Source organism: Pseudopodoces humilis, chromosome 16 (assembly GCF_049639895.1).
Source record: "Pseudopodoces humilis isolate 2021_Gansu_Grassland_sample_001 chromosome 16, ASM4963989v1, whole genome shotgun sequence".
NCBI classification, from domain to species: Eukaryota; Metazoa; Chordata; class Aves; order Passeriformes; family Paridae; genus Pseudopodoces; species Pseudopodoces humilis.
The window spans coordinates 17,453,906-17,466,792 of record NC_142215.1 but is presented as its reverse complement, the minus strand read 5'-3'; the positions used below and the strand labels follow the sequence as shown (position 1 = coordinate 17,466,792).

Genomic DNA, 12,887 nt, shown 5'->3' with positions numbered 1-12,887 from the left:
GAGATGCCTAATGAAAATATTTTTTTCAGCATTACTGAGAGAAGGGAACTAAATCCTCTTATATGGTCAGGAGAGGAAGAGAGAATAGTGTTGCAAGACAGATTTGTAAAAATGAACATGAAGCATGCTGCTTCAATTATTTCTAGGTGTTATCCTTGTAGGGTAAAAATTAGGTGAAATAGATGAATATTAACCTGCTTTTGGTCAATAAGTAATTATTTAATACTGTTTTCACATCACGTAAGCTGCAGATTGAAATTGATTTAATTAGGCAGTAGAGTAAAATTAATTACCAGTACAGTTAAATTAATATAACTGGTAATAATATGGTGATACTCAGAAAAGGAGAAGTAAAAATGTTCATTCACTTCTTTTCTAAATTTTTCAGCTGAAGAGAAGACAATACAGCCATACAAATGAAAAAAATTTACTCCACTTTTTCTGACCTCTGAGCATTTCCAGCTTCCCTTTGCTTGAGAAATACAATGTATGTATGTGAGAGGCTTCCATTTCAGCTCTGGGGAGCCAGGCTAAGTGACCAGATGCCTCAGCAATGAGCCCAGCATCAGTAAAGCCACAGTCTTTATTGTGTAAATAATTTTGTTGTTTCAAAGAGTATTAGAGGTGAAAGATAAAGCATAAAATTCAGCTCCAGAAGTATGCTGAATTAGTCCACAGCTTGTTCTGTTAAATACCAGCTTTGATGATTTCAGTGCAGTAACTTGATGTTTGTTGCAGTCCCACTTTTGTACGACCTTTCAACAGTGCTCATAATTTATTTTCTTCTTTGGAGCTTATTTGAACTTAGTCTCATTTTTTTTACATGTTGAGAAAAACTCAACAAAGTAAAAGTTCTTTTTATTTTGGTTTACTTTAGAGAAACATCTGTATTTATTATTGGATGTATTTATGATGCATTTGTGTCGTGTCTGTGTGTGTGTTTGTGAAGTAACAGTGATGGCTTTTGTAGTAAGCAAAGCTCAAGAAACAAAACTTTTTGTTTATTCTGAAATGGGGTTCTCTTTGGTAAGATTGATCTTCTCCAGGAGAATGTTCTCTAGGACTGGTCCCAGCTTCACTGCAAGGCCTGTTTTGAGAAGAACACTTTAATAGGAGCAGATGGAAATCACTGCCTGTGGTGCAGAGAGCAGTGGTGCATGGGCTTGTATTTTGTGGTGTTCCCATTGCAAAGCTGTCCCCTCTACTCCAGCCACAGGTGGAGTACACGGCTGGAGCTGCACGGCAGCACTGCAGGGAGTGACAAATGGGTGACAATGTGACTTCTGTGACAGGCGTTTCACCTGCTGGGCTCTGCCAGTTCCTTGGTCATCCCTACTCCTTGTGCTGGAGCACAGGCACTGCTGGCAGCTTCTCTCTAAAACTAGCCCTGCTTTCCTGGGAATTGCTGTCAAATACTTCACACAGGGCTTGAGGGTCCTGCCAGGAAAGAGTTCAGTGTGTGCTAGCTGTGAGCCACACACAAGGAAATACCCATCCAACTGATGAAATTGCTGATGTTCTGTATCAGTTTTGGTCAAAGTTTAGAATACAGGAGAGTCTAGTACCCGCAGTGTGTGGCTTTACTGTTTTGAAGTAATTTAATTGATTTATTTAAGGTATTAGTTTTGTTTGGAATCCCAAGTTGAAGAAAATTAATGTGAATTCCTGCAAAGTTTTTTGATGTGCTGACATTTATTTGCTTTTAATAAAAGAAACTGAAGAAAGTAAAATTCTAATTTTCTTCCCTTCTGATTTTTTAGGTCACTGTGCAGTACAGTAAATGTTTACAGCCTCACCTGTAGCAACTGCATAGAAAACTGCACCTATATCCTCTTTAGTAATAAGATCACTTTTTTGATGGACCTGTTGATACACCAGTTTACGGTAGGTAAAATAACTTCCTTAATTTGGAAATTTTTGCATGCTTCACAGACATGTTGAAGTATCTAGATTATAAGAACACCAGGAGATAAATAAGAATAAAGCCTTGAAAGAATAAAATTCATTTGTTGTTTGTATTTGGTGTCTGGATCTACTGTACTCTATAGAAATTGATGTATTTGCTTCTACTAATAAATTCTGCCAAAGCATGTGTACCAGGAGCTCTGTGAGTGGATATTGTTCTGTCTTTAGCATTTTCTGAGGTTGTTTTCTTTAACTCACCCTATAGGAATATTTGAAGTATAGACTATAATGATTCTTTTCTGTGTGTTTGATTCTTAATTGTTTCAGTGTCTGGAATCTAAGTCAGGTCAATACATTGCCAGAGTCTGATTTGCTGAAATGCTTAAATAGGACTCTTCAGCAATGAAAGTTTTAATTTTCTAGTGTTTCATTTAATTTGAAATGTCATTAAATATTTTATTTGAAAACTCATTTTTAATTCATAGTGACCTGCTCATCATAAGATATTTAGTCCTGGTTTTCTACTTATAAATTGTGTGTATGTGTTTTCATGAGCCAAGCAGTTTGTTAATTGAAAAGTTATGTACATACTTTTAATAATTTAAGTGATGCTGTTAGAATCAACAAGCCATAGGACTGTTGATGAGGACTTTAAAAAGATAGTCCGAGTTCTTTGACACAAAGAAAGCACAAATGCAACCTGTGCACTCTGCTGTGAGCAGCTGCCAGCTCATTGTTGCCGGCAGATCTCTCCAAGAGGATTGCAGGTATTATGTTTCAGCGCTCAGTGAAAGGTGTGCTGGGCAGTGCTGGCAGAATTACCCACAGGGAAATCCTCCAGCACCTCACCAGTGACGAGGCTCACTCTGCTGCCAAAGCCCTGTCCTGCTCGCAGGGCAGCGCTGCAGAACGACCTGTCATTTCCTGAAGGAACACAGAGGGGATTTCTTAGGCAGAGCTGGCCACCTAGAGCTCAGAGATACTACAGAAGGAAAATTTACTGCACTTAGAGCTCTTTTCAGTCTGTTGCCAAATACTACCCTTGAATTGCAGCAAAACTGTAATTAAAGCTTAATGTTTCCCATGATCCACAGTGCACTTTTCTTTCCTATACAGAAAGTCTCTTATGTTCTCTTCATGCAGAATTGGCCCTTAAACTGGGGTATCTTCATAGTTCCATGAAGTGCATATTTGAGTACAAAACCCAAGAACAGTGCTGCTTTTCTAACCCTGATTTTTCTCTCTTGAAAATATAATAAATCAGATGAAGTTTGAATTTTCCTTTTTTTTACAGAAAAGAAATGTACAAACTGAGAGCAGCTCTGAATACCAAAACAGTAAAATATACCCCCTGAGACTTTTAACTGCCTCCACTTTTCCTGGTTGGATGAGCTGTGTGATGCAGCCTTTGCCCATGTTATGTGTATTTCCACTTTCTGTTGGAAAATAAAGCCCAAAGTAATACCAGGAGTAAGAAATGAGAAAGTATATTTGCGAAGTTTTAACAAATTATTAAACAAGTACACCAATATTTGCTGAATACAGAAACAGTACTGTTTTGAGAAGCATTTCAATATAATCTTGAATACATCCAGTATAAACCCTATTTCCAGCCAGTTTCTTGTGGATTTAGTTTTAGTTTGGTTTTTTTTTTTTTTGTGTGTGTGTGTGTGACATCCAGCCTGTCCAGGTTAATAGTTTGAAGTGTCCTTTTTAGACCTTTCTTTACCTCCTGCTTAAAGGGACTGGTAGGAAACCTTCTGTAGCCTGACTTACCCTGTTACCTTCCTCAGCCTCCTTAGCTCAGGTAATGCCTAAATCAGTGTCTGTTGAGGGCAGCAGGGGTGTTTCCTGACTTCCACGATTAATGGATCAAACCTTCCCACCTACATTCATATAGGTCTTGTGCTGCAGTTGGAACTTTGTTTATTTACTGCTGTCTCTTCTTTGTCTACTGCAGCCAGAAGATAGTTGCAGAATAATTGCAGCCTTTCTAGTTGTCTGTTTTGGAAGGTTTCATACCAACAAAACCAAGTAATTAATGGAGCTATAAGCATGTAAAGAACGTTTTGTATTTTGGGGGTTTTATTTCCAGTCAAGTGACAGCTATCATGTACTTATCCCAAATATATCTGAGAAGCCATACACCTAAACCATACCTGTCTGTGTGATACAACAAATCACTGTGATTATTTTTTAAGGCAATCTTTCAATGCATAGTATCTGAAAATTCTAAGACATCATTAGTGAATGTGCAATGAACATTAGGTGAAGTAGCCATCAAACAAATGTAGGGATCAAAACCCAGTTGTTGGTTACTTTTTTCTTCTCCAAAATTAAGTGCTTAAATTTGCACCATATTTTAGGTAAGTGGCCTATGAAATTTTACTGGGTTTAAGTTAATCTGGCTATCTAGTCACAGGAAAGTAATTTTTCTCTTCCACTTCTTGCCTGGAATGTGCTGCCATTTACAGCAGTGTACATCCTATTGCAGTTTCTTCACCATTTGTGGTCAGTTTTTTAATCTTCTGTGCTGCATCAAATAAGGTAGCTCCATGTTAGCACTGCTGATGACAAGAACTGTGAAATCTGCAGCACACCTATGCTGCTGGGCTCCTGTAGTCCATTTTGAAATGACATCTGTCTCCACAGGGTTCAGCTGTGTGGCACTGACAGTTCCCTCAGTCCCTAATAACAAGCCTGTGTGGAGAGTAGTAAATCCTGAAAACAGGGCTGGAGTAGAAGAGGCAATGACATGCTGAAGTGTTTAGGGGTAGGGAATTTAAAATAGAAACCTTCACCTGTACCATATCAAGCCCATGGACTTCCTGAGCCACTTCCATTTCTTTGGTTTGCTAATTACTACATAGAAAGTCTGATATCCTACTGAGACCTCTGAGATGTACTTTGCAGAATGTTTTTGAAGCAAGCCCAGTGCCTACACATGCAAAAAGCACAAAATCTCTACTGGTAATGGAAGAATGATATGAAGTAATTTACCAAATTAAAATAAATCCTGTGATTCTAAAGGTCTGAAGTCTTTCCATTTAGGTTAACCAACTCAACATTTAAAATACTTCATAGCTGTGGAGGACTGTGCCTTTTATGAAATAAAAATACGAATGAGTTGTCAGTGCTGGACCTCTGCATTGCTAACTGGTAATTGTTTGGTGTTTTTTGTTAGCACAGGAGGAGAACTTGCTCTGATCTGCAGAGGTATTTTGGTGGCGTGAGTCAGAAGAGAGGAGCATTTTCAGCTATATTAAATGTGTGCCTAAGTGCTTTACTGGATTGGGGCCATATTGTGCAGCATCTTACAGGATTAAGCCCAAGATGCTGGGCAGAGCTGAAGAGCTTATGGCAGCTCTGCACAAGCATGGGAACCCCTGCACAGGGGAAATTCTCTTAGGAATAGCAATATAGAAATATCATATGTATGGAGACTGTACCAAAGCTGAGAGTTGGGTCACCAAAGTGTTCCAGTTCAAGAACCACTTAAAGAAAGTAGAAGTCTTGATTAGGCCTGGCAAAGTCAGCCATCAGAAAAGCTAAAATAGCATTGAGATGTTGGATGTGTCAGATATTTGGACAGTAATTACGTATTTCCTGATTCTCCCTTGTGATTTAAAAATGTTTTATACCAATTGCTCAACAAATCAGTTTGTGTAATCACGCTTGTATATTTGTGTCATATGAACTGTTAAACCTGTTTAACCTCAGGAATGTGGAATGTTGTTAGATTTACCCATCCAAAACCCATGTTCAACACAGTTTTCTCTGAAACACCTTGTGTAATCAACACAAAGATACTAGAGCTTGAAAGCTTTCATAATGACACTATTAAATCTTAAGATTTCCTACCCCCTTGCTTGATATAATAATCAACAAGCAAGCACCCCAATTAATTTTGCTTCTGCAAGCACACCAATTAATTTTGAACATAAATCTCAACACACTTTCACACTATCCCATTAATTACTTCTTCAGTAAAAAAGCTGATCTGTTGTCACTCATTTGAATTAGTATAAAAGGAATTAAGTTCAAATTTACCCATTTTCTGCCAAGCAGTATTTTCTTCTAGCTCTTGATTGACATAGCACTGAGTAAAAAACTGTAGCAATGGGGAACAAAGACATGGACTTGTGCATGCAGAGGAAATGACTTTATTGTAGAACACACTTCTCTTTTATACCTTCAGCTTCCATCAGGCATAACCAAAACTTATCAGAAGGGTGCTTATCAGTGGCTGCCCACGTGTCCCTCCTCATAAGTGCCCCATAACCCCCAGCCATCTAGAGCCTGCAGCTGTGCCCTCCTACAGGGCTTTCTGGTACAGCTTTAAAAACTTTAACAATTACAAGCCCATATCCTACAAGAAATCACATTTCTTCTCACTTTATATTAATTAATGCACACACGTTTTCCCAAAAAATTGAACATGAAAAATAAGCTCTGCAATAAATGACTCTAGTAAAGTACCAGATATATTTATTTTACAGATTAGGAAGATCAGTTTAATTTTAAAGCATGAACTTTTATAGGTAAGGACTATATATTTAAAATATATATTTCTCCTATGTACATTGAACTGGGCCTTATCCACTCATAGTATTGTTAATTACAGCAAACCAAAGGCTCTGCTGCAAGATATTGTTAAATCTTTTAAGAAATAGCACATACAGTTTTTTATCTAAGGTGAAAAAAAGCAGTAAGTAGCATTTATTAGCAATTTTTAAAACTTAATCTTCCAAGCACAAAGTTGCCACATTTAAGTTGATTTACACATTGCAAACCTCAATCCGTTTCAGTGAGTAGTTGGTATCATTAGACATGAATTAAAATTTCAGTCAACAAAAGTTACCAGAGCAACATAGTATTATTTTTCCTATTGAACTTGAATAAGCAGCTAAAGACTTCTCACTTGCTCTTTTGGCTCAGCACCAGAAACAGACCATTACAATGAGTTTTAAGTACCAGCACAAGGCTCAGAGCTAATGAATAATAAAGAAATGTGCATGTTGTTGTTTGTCACCAAGTGTTACCAAATCCCTCCTGATACCTATACACGAGGAGGAATGCTTTTCTCTGGCTTCCCTTGTATATACTGAGTGTAAATGATTTTAACCTGGAAGGAAAATGACATTTCAGGCAGTATTGATCCCTAATGCTTGTGTCAACCCTCAGGCCATGGCAAAGCAGAGGCTCCACAGAGGGATGTGGGGTTTGGCCCGTCAGCATCATCCAGGATGTTCCAGGAGCCCTGACTGCTGTCAGTGTCTGCCTTGAACACTGCAGGACTTCACACACACTCCACTTACTGTTTGATTGTAATAGGGCAGGATTTCAGCTGGATGAATTACCTTGGACTTCAGAAATGGAAAAATTAAATTAATTTTTAAAAAATTATACTCTCCATGAGGATTTCCTTCCAGGTCCTGCATATAGATTTGTCTTCAGATTTATGTGTTGTGCAGCTCGACTTCCCCTTTTTAGGAGTGGGCTGTTGTTAAATGATTTAGAAAATGAGATTGCTCTGAGGTCTGCTCAGAGAGAACTTTAGGTGTTGTGCTTCTGACATGATTGACAAATGGGTGACCTCTGATGGACGTGTGCAGTGGTCACTGGTGATGTTTTATGCATAGGAACACAATCATACTAATGACATACTCTGCTGCTATCAGGCTTCCTCGGTTCTCAGGTGCTGCATTCTTTTGACTTGATTTATTCTGGTCCAGCTTGGATTATGTGCTTTACTTTATCTTGTACCTGAAATGTTTTAATGTCCATCAGCACTGCTAGAATGTTACTTTATTACTACTTTTGGTGTAGGCCTATGCAAATTTGTAAATGTTTCTGTACAAACTTCGCTTAGTTTTACTGAATTCTGGCTGGTTTTGTTTTTTTCCTTAGGTTAGTGTTCCAGATGACCATAATGCTACTGCAGGCAGAAGTGTAAATAAGCAGGTATTTGAAGATTTAACAACAGGACTTCTGAGGGTAACTGCTGTGATTTTCAGATGTCTAATCTCCAGCTTCCCAGATGGAAACAACCACTCTACTGCACTGAAGATATTACAGGAAGTGAAGAGTAAATCGTCACAAGTAGAGGCCTTCAGCAGCAGAGTCCAAGACCTAATCAGGTTTAAAAAAAGATAATGGAATTTTTCTAAGTATTCTTTATGAGAGAGAAAGCAGATTTTGTTGATTTAAGAGAGGAACAAACTGCTTTAACCTTATTGCAGTAGGAATAGTTTGTGTGGGTAGTTAAGACTATTGAAATAGTATATCCTCAATCAAAAATGTTCTTCAAAAAATTGCAGACAAAGAAGTACCCAAGCTTCTTTTATTTTTGGACTTGTTTTTTATGTCCTTTCCATTAATTTTCTCTCCTGATTACCTAGGAGCCAGCTTCTATGTATTTTTCTCTCCGTTTTCTATGCCAACCATATGTGCCCATTGCCTGTGGTCTGTTATGTCATACGTGCATTCATATAAGCTTGTCATGAAATACACATTTCCTATTATAAAAAACACCCAGTCATTCCTAGAATCTGATCTTATCATGTAGCTGTATTTTAATAGCTGAACCTAAATATATTAATGTCACACTATATTAGGAATGGCAAAGCATGACACAGACTCTCTAGCTGGTTGCAAAAGAGAGCAAGTTTTATTATTCCTGATCTTCTTTTATACACAGGTCCCAGAAGGTCTGAGAGGTAAACCTCTCATTGGTCATTAAACCAACACATCACCATCATTGGACAATTAGGAACAACAAGGATCCAAACAACACCTGCAAAGGTTGTTGTCCTTCTCCAAAGACTGTTTGGGTTCCTCCATATGATTTCTCAGGCCAGAGTGAGAACCTTGTGTGACTTAGTGTCACACAGACACTGTGCTCCCTGCCTGCTTTCTCACATTCAGCATCCATATATTAATACATACATAACTAATACATATTTTAAATATATAAATATTATTGAAATCTATAATATAAATAAAAATATATTATTATATATATTTATAAGATATAAATATTATTAAATATATGAAACTTATATATATCCAGCAGTATATTAGACTTGCTAAAAGTATATCATTTCACTGGTAAACTATATAAATAGTTATCAATAAATTATCATGTAAATAGTTACCAGTGTGCCTTCAGCCCTCTGAAGAAATTAAATTCTTCTTTATATGCTACTGAAAACATGTCACAGTGAGCCTTCAGACGTTTCAGGTATGATGCTCATGGAGACAAAGAGGACATCTGGAGGAGGAAAGCAAAACAAGTAGTTGTCATAGATACCAGTGACCTCTAAAACTTTCATGTTCTCATGTAACTCTCCTTCTCCCCAAACAGGTTTTGATAGAGTGTGAAATTTCAGGATGTTGTATTCTGCCCATTTATGAATGGGAGGGTGGGAGGTCTGTGCTGAACAGACATCTGACACTGACTGGGCCCAGCACAGTCAGACCCTCAAGATAAGGAGAGACATGAGAATCCCAGCAGGTCCCTCACCTGAGGCACTTTAGGGGATCTGGTTATAAATGGGGAATGAAAGGCATGATGACAAGGTAATGGTGCAATTAGGAAAAAAAAAGAGAGAGGGCATTTTAAACCAGTCAAAACCAGACAAATTCTGTCATTAATGAGAATCTTTCACCTCCAGGTCATTGTATCGTATGTCATGGGGAGTTGATTAAGTGAGAGTTTTAGGAAGATGGGGGAAGAAAGAGGAACACTGAATTTTTTTTTTTTTTTGTATTTGGGACTATTAGATCCGATGCATAAACACTAATTATCTATGTGCTGTCTGGGTATCAAAAGGGTAGCCAGGTTATTTCAACTGCTCCTGTGGGTAAAAAGAGATGGAGGCAATAGATTAGAGAGCTTTCACATTCCACTTGTCTGTGTGCTCAATTCCTCAAGGAAAGGAGGGCTCCATGCATCTTCCTGTCGTCTCCGGATGCCAGTGAAGAATAGTCCCAGCAGACTGAAAGCTCTCATCCATTTCCTCTCTGCCAGAAGAGCAGCTTCTTTGTGCCCAGGCATGGGTGGAAAAGAGGGGGACAGTGGACACAGTTTGCAGGTGTCATGCTGTAAAGATGGTGCTAGGGAAGAGAATGTTGATGAAGAAAGTTGTGCCTTTTTGTGAGCTACCATCTATCAGTCTTAGCTCTATTTTATTTAGTTCTTTCTCTCCTCTCCTATTTCTCTGAGCTGTTTCCAGCACTCAGCATTTCTCTGTGACTGTGATGTATCTAACACCCAGCTATGTTCCTGGAATTACTCCACTAATGCAGGAGAACTTGTTTATCACCTGTGTGATCAGGTGGATTGCTTAGATCAAAATCTGCAAGAAACTTAATGCTAGTAACCTTTCATGTTGCTAAATAGAACAAATTTACCTGCACAGTGAGTGTGCAATTAATAACCTTTGTGCATCTTTAAGTGTTTTTAACTGCTGTACTTCAGAAGGTTTAAAAATCTTCCATGCTGCAGTTTGACTTCTTGCTTTATATCCAGTGTATTTTTATTCTTAGGTCCTTTGCTTCTTCCAAAAGCTTTATGTCAGTAAGGATGGACACTGGCAGAGGCTCTCGCTTCTAATCCGGAAGAGAAAACTGTCTTTGAGCAACAACAGTGTCTGAAAAGGACGAGGTTTTCTTCCCTGATGTCAAAACCCCCTTTTCTTTCAAAATCAGACTGTAGGACATGTTGTGAGGGAGTAGTTATTTTTAATAAATAGTTGTGCTTTTGAGAGAAGCATTATCCAATCAGTAGTCTTTATTTACTAGAATCAATATTATCTAATAATTTTCCCTATCGAGTCAAGTTAGGGTGGTCTAGTCATGGTGTAAACTTAAATCCAATAATGTTCCCTTCTCAAGGAGCCTCTGTTCCAAGAGCCATCTCTGCCAAGTGGACTTGAGGAGCAGCTGGTGGAACAGTGATCTCAGGAGCAGAAGGGTTGGTGTAGACAGGGTAGGAGCAGTGGATCATTTGTTGGTGACTGAAGGCAATTGCTTCCCCATGTCTTTTAAGTGAGGTGGAGGCACAGTACGAAAGAGCAGTTCCTCTGATTTTGACAAGAGGTTTCTCCCACTTTGTAAGAGTGGAGGAAAACACAAAGAAAATTAGAGGGGAAAGAAAGGGAGGTGATTACAGTGGGACCTTGGTGTCCACAAAGAGAGTTGATCTCACCTCAGTCAGCAGAATATGGTGGTTGAGATGGGCTGAAGTCTGAGAAGCTGGATGTTTGTGGTAGAAAAGGGGAGTAGGTGAAGTGAGGTGATATCAGCAAAGTGACATGGAAAAAATATATCTGTGCACAGTTTAAGTGGAGTTGATTATGATCAAAGTATGAGAGAACCTGCTGTGGACAGAGAGATCTTGGTACAAGAGTGAAGAGCAGATTTTTTTGACATATGTTTCCAAGCTATTAGAAATTCAAAGAAGGAAGTTCAGCAGTTGTGATGTGAGGATCAGCAATGATGATCTAGTCAACCCTAATAAAAAAAAAAGGAGTTTTCAGTTTAAAAAAAAAAGTCACCACATGGTTTTTCTATATATTGAATTTGAGTCATGAAGAGGTTTTTTGATCCTGATCCATCTGTACTCGTGGTAGAAGGTTGTTAATGTTCTATTGGTCCCTGAGATGTATTTATAAGAGGGGAACAAAGCCCAACAACTGGGCAGTGGTTGCTATGATGTATATATTGCTATAAAATATTATCTGGATAACATCATTGTCTTCTTGAATTGGTGTGTTCTACAGAGTTTACCTCTTTATGCTAAAAAGAAATTGAGCTGTTGCAGAGCTATCAAGATTATTATAAATCATCTAACTATGGCAAAATTCCTTTGTCCTTCTAGCAGTATGCTAAAATAAACATTTACACTCATCTTTCTTGTACAGTATAATACAAATTATCCTATAACTGACAGATCTTGTAACAAAAACTACTGATAGTCATGGACAGCCAGATCTGAAGTTATTGTAGTTGGAATTGTTTTATTGAGCCCTTTCAGAAAGAGTATTTAAATAATCACAACCTGCTTTTTGAGTGGTTTGATAGCAGAGAAGCAGAAATTACTTCTTTTGCAAAGTTACCAAAACTGTTGTGGAACTACTTTCTTATAATCCACTTTTTCCTCTGTTTGTAGTTACGTGGTAAACATAGGATTGGTGGACAAGCTGTGTTGCTGTTTCCTGTCTGTTCAAGGCCCTGTTGATGAGAACCCCAAAACAGCAAGTTTTCTACAGAATGCCACAGCAGTGTTGCATGGGATTTGCCAGCTGTGTTTCGCTGTCAGTGGAAGGTAGGTGCACTGGTTCTGTCATCTCAAAACGTGTTGGTCAGGCAGTGGCCTCCTGCTGAGGCTGCCAGGCAGAACTGGCCCACTGTGGACACACAGGGACAGAAACAGTGCTGGAGATTCCCTCTGCTCATCCCCTCACCAGCAAACTGTAATGAGTTACCTGCACTGAGCTTGGTTTTTTAAGTCATTTCTCAGAACTGCAAACTTTCCCTCCTTTACTCACCATTCCACACAGGCTTTTATCACTGATAATTTCAAGTGTCCGGACTCAAGGGCTTCAAGAGGTATGAATTATGATCAGCTAAAATCAACTCTTAATTGATTTGTCTCCATGGTTTTTCTCTAGAGCTGCCTAATTCAGCTCTTGTTCTTTAAAATAACACTGTCCGTAAGGGAATTCTGTTTTCCATAAAGAAAGCTATTACTAGATTTGTCAAGGAATTTTATAATGCAAAATACTTGTTGTTGTAACCTAACCAAGGTTGTGGGAAGTGTGCTTGAGGTATGTGCCTGCCTGCAAATCTGGACTTCTGTGGCCTGCAGTGTAGGACAGCATGACACTCATGTGAGAGTCAAAATTTCAGAGCTTTGGGCTGCACTTACTAGAACCTACCACATTGTTGCTATTAAACATTTCAGGAAAAATCAAGGC

The 12,887-nt window shown here is 38.5% G+C and overlaps 1 protein-coding gene across 3 annotated transcripts in view; it reads left to right on the top strand.

Moving 5' to 3' along the window:
• The window catches only part of SCAPER (S-phase cyclin A associated protein in the ER), a 133,820-nt gene that overhangs the window by 89,221 nt on the left and 31,712 nt on the right, over window positions 1-12,887 (top strand). For all 3 annotated transcript variants that reach the window (XM_014251020.2, XM_088063278.1, XM_088063279.1), the window contains exons 25-27: window positions 1,761-1,884; window positions 7,816-8,045; window positions 12,080-12,235. In XM_014251020.2, the coding sequence (XP_014106495.2) occupies window positions 1,761-1,884; window positions 7,816-8,045; window positions 12,080-12,235 (510 nt within the window). The remainder of the gene's footprint in view (window positions 1-1,760; window positions 1,885-7,815; window positions 8,046-12,079; window positions 12,236-12,887) is intronic.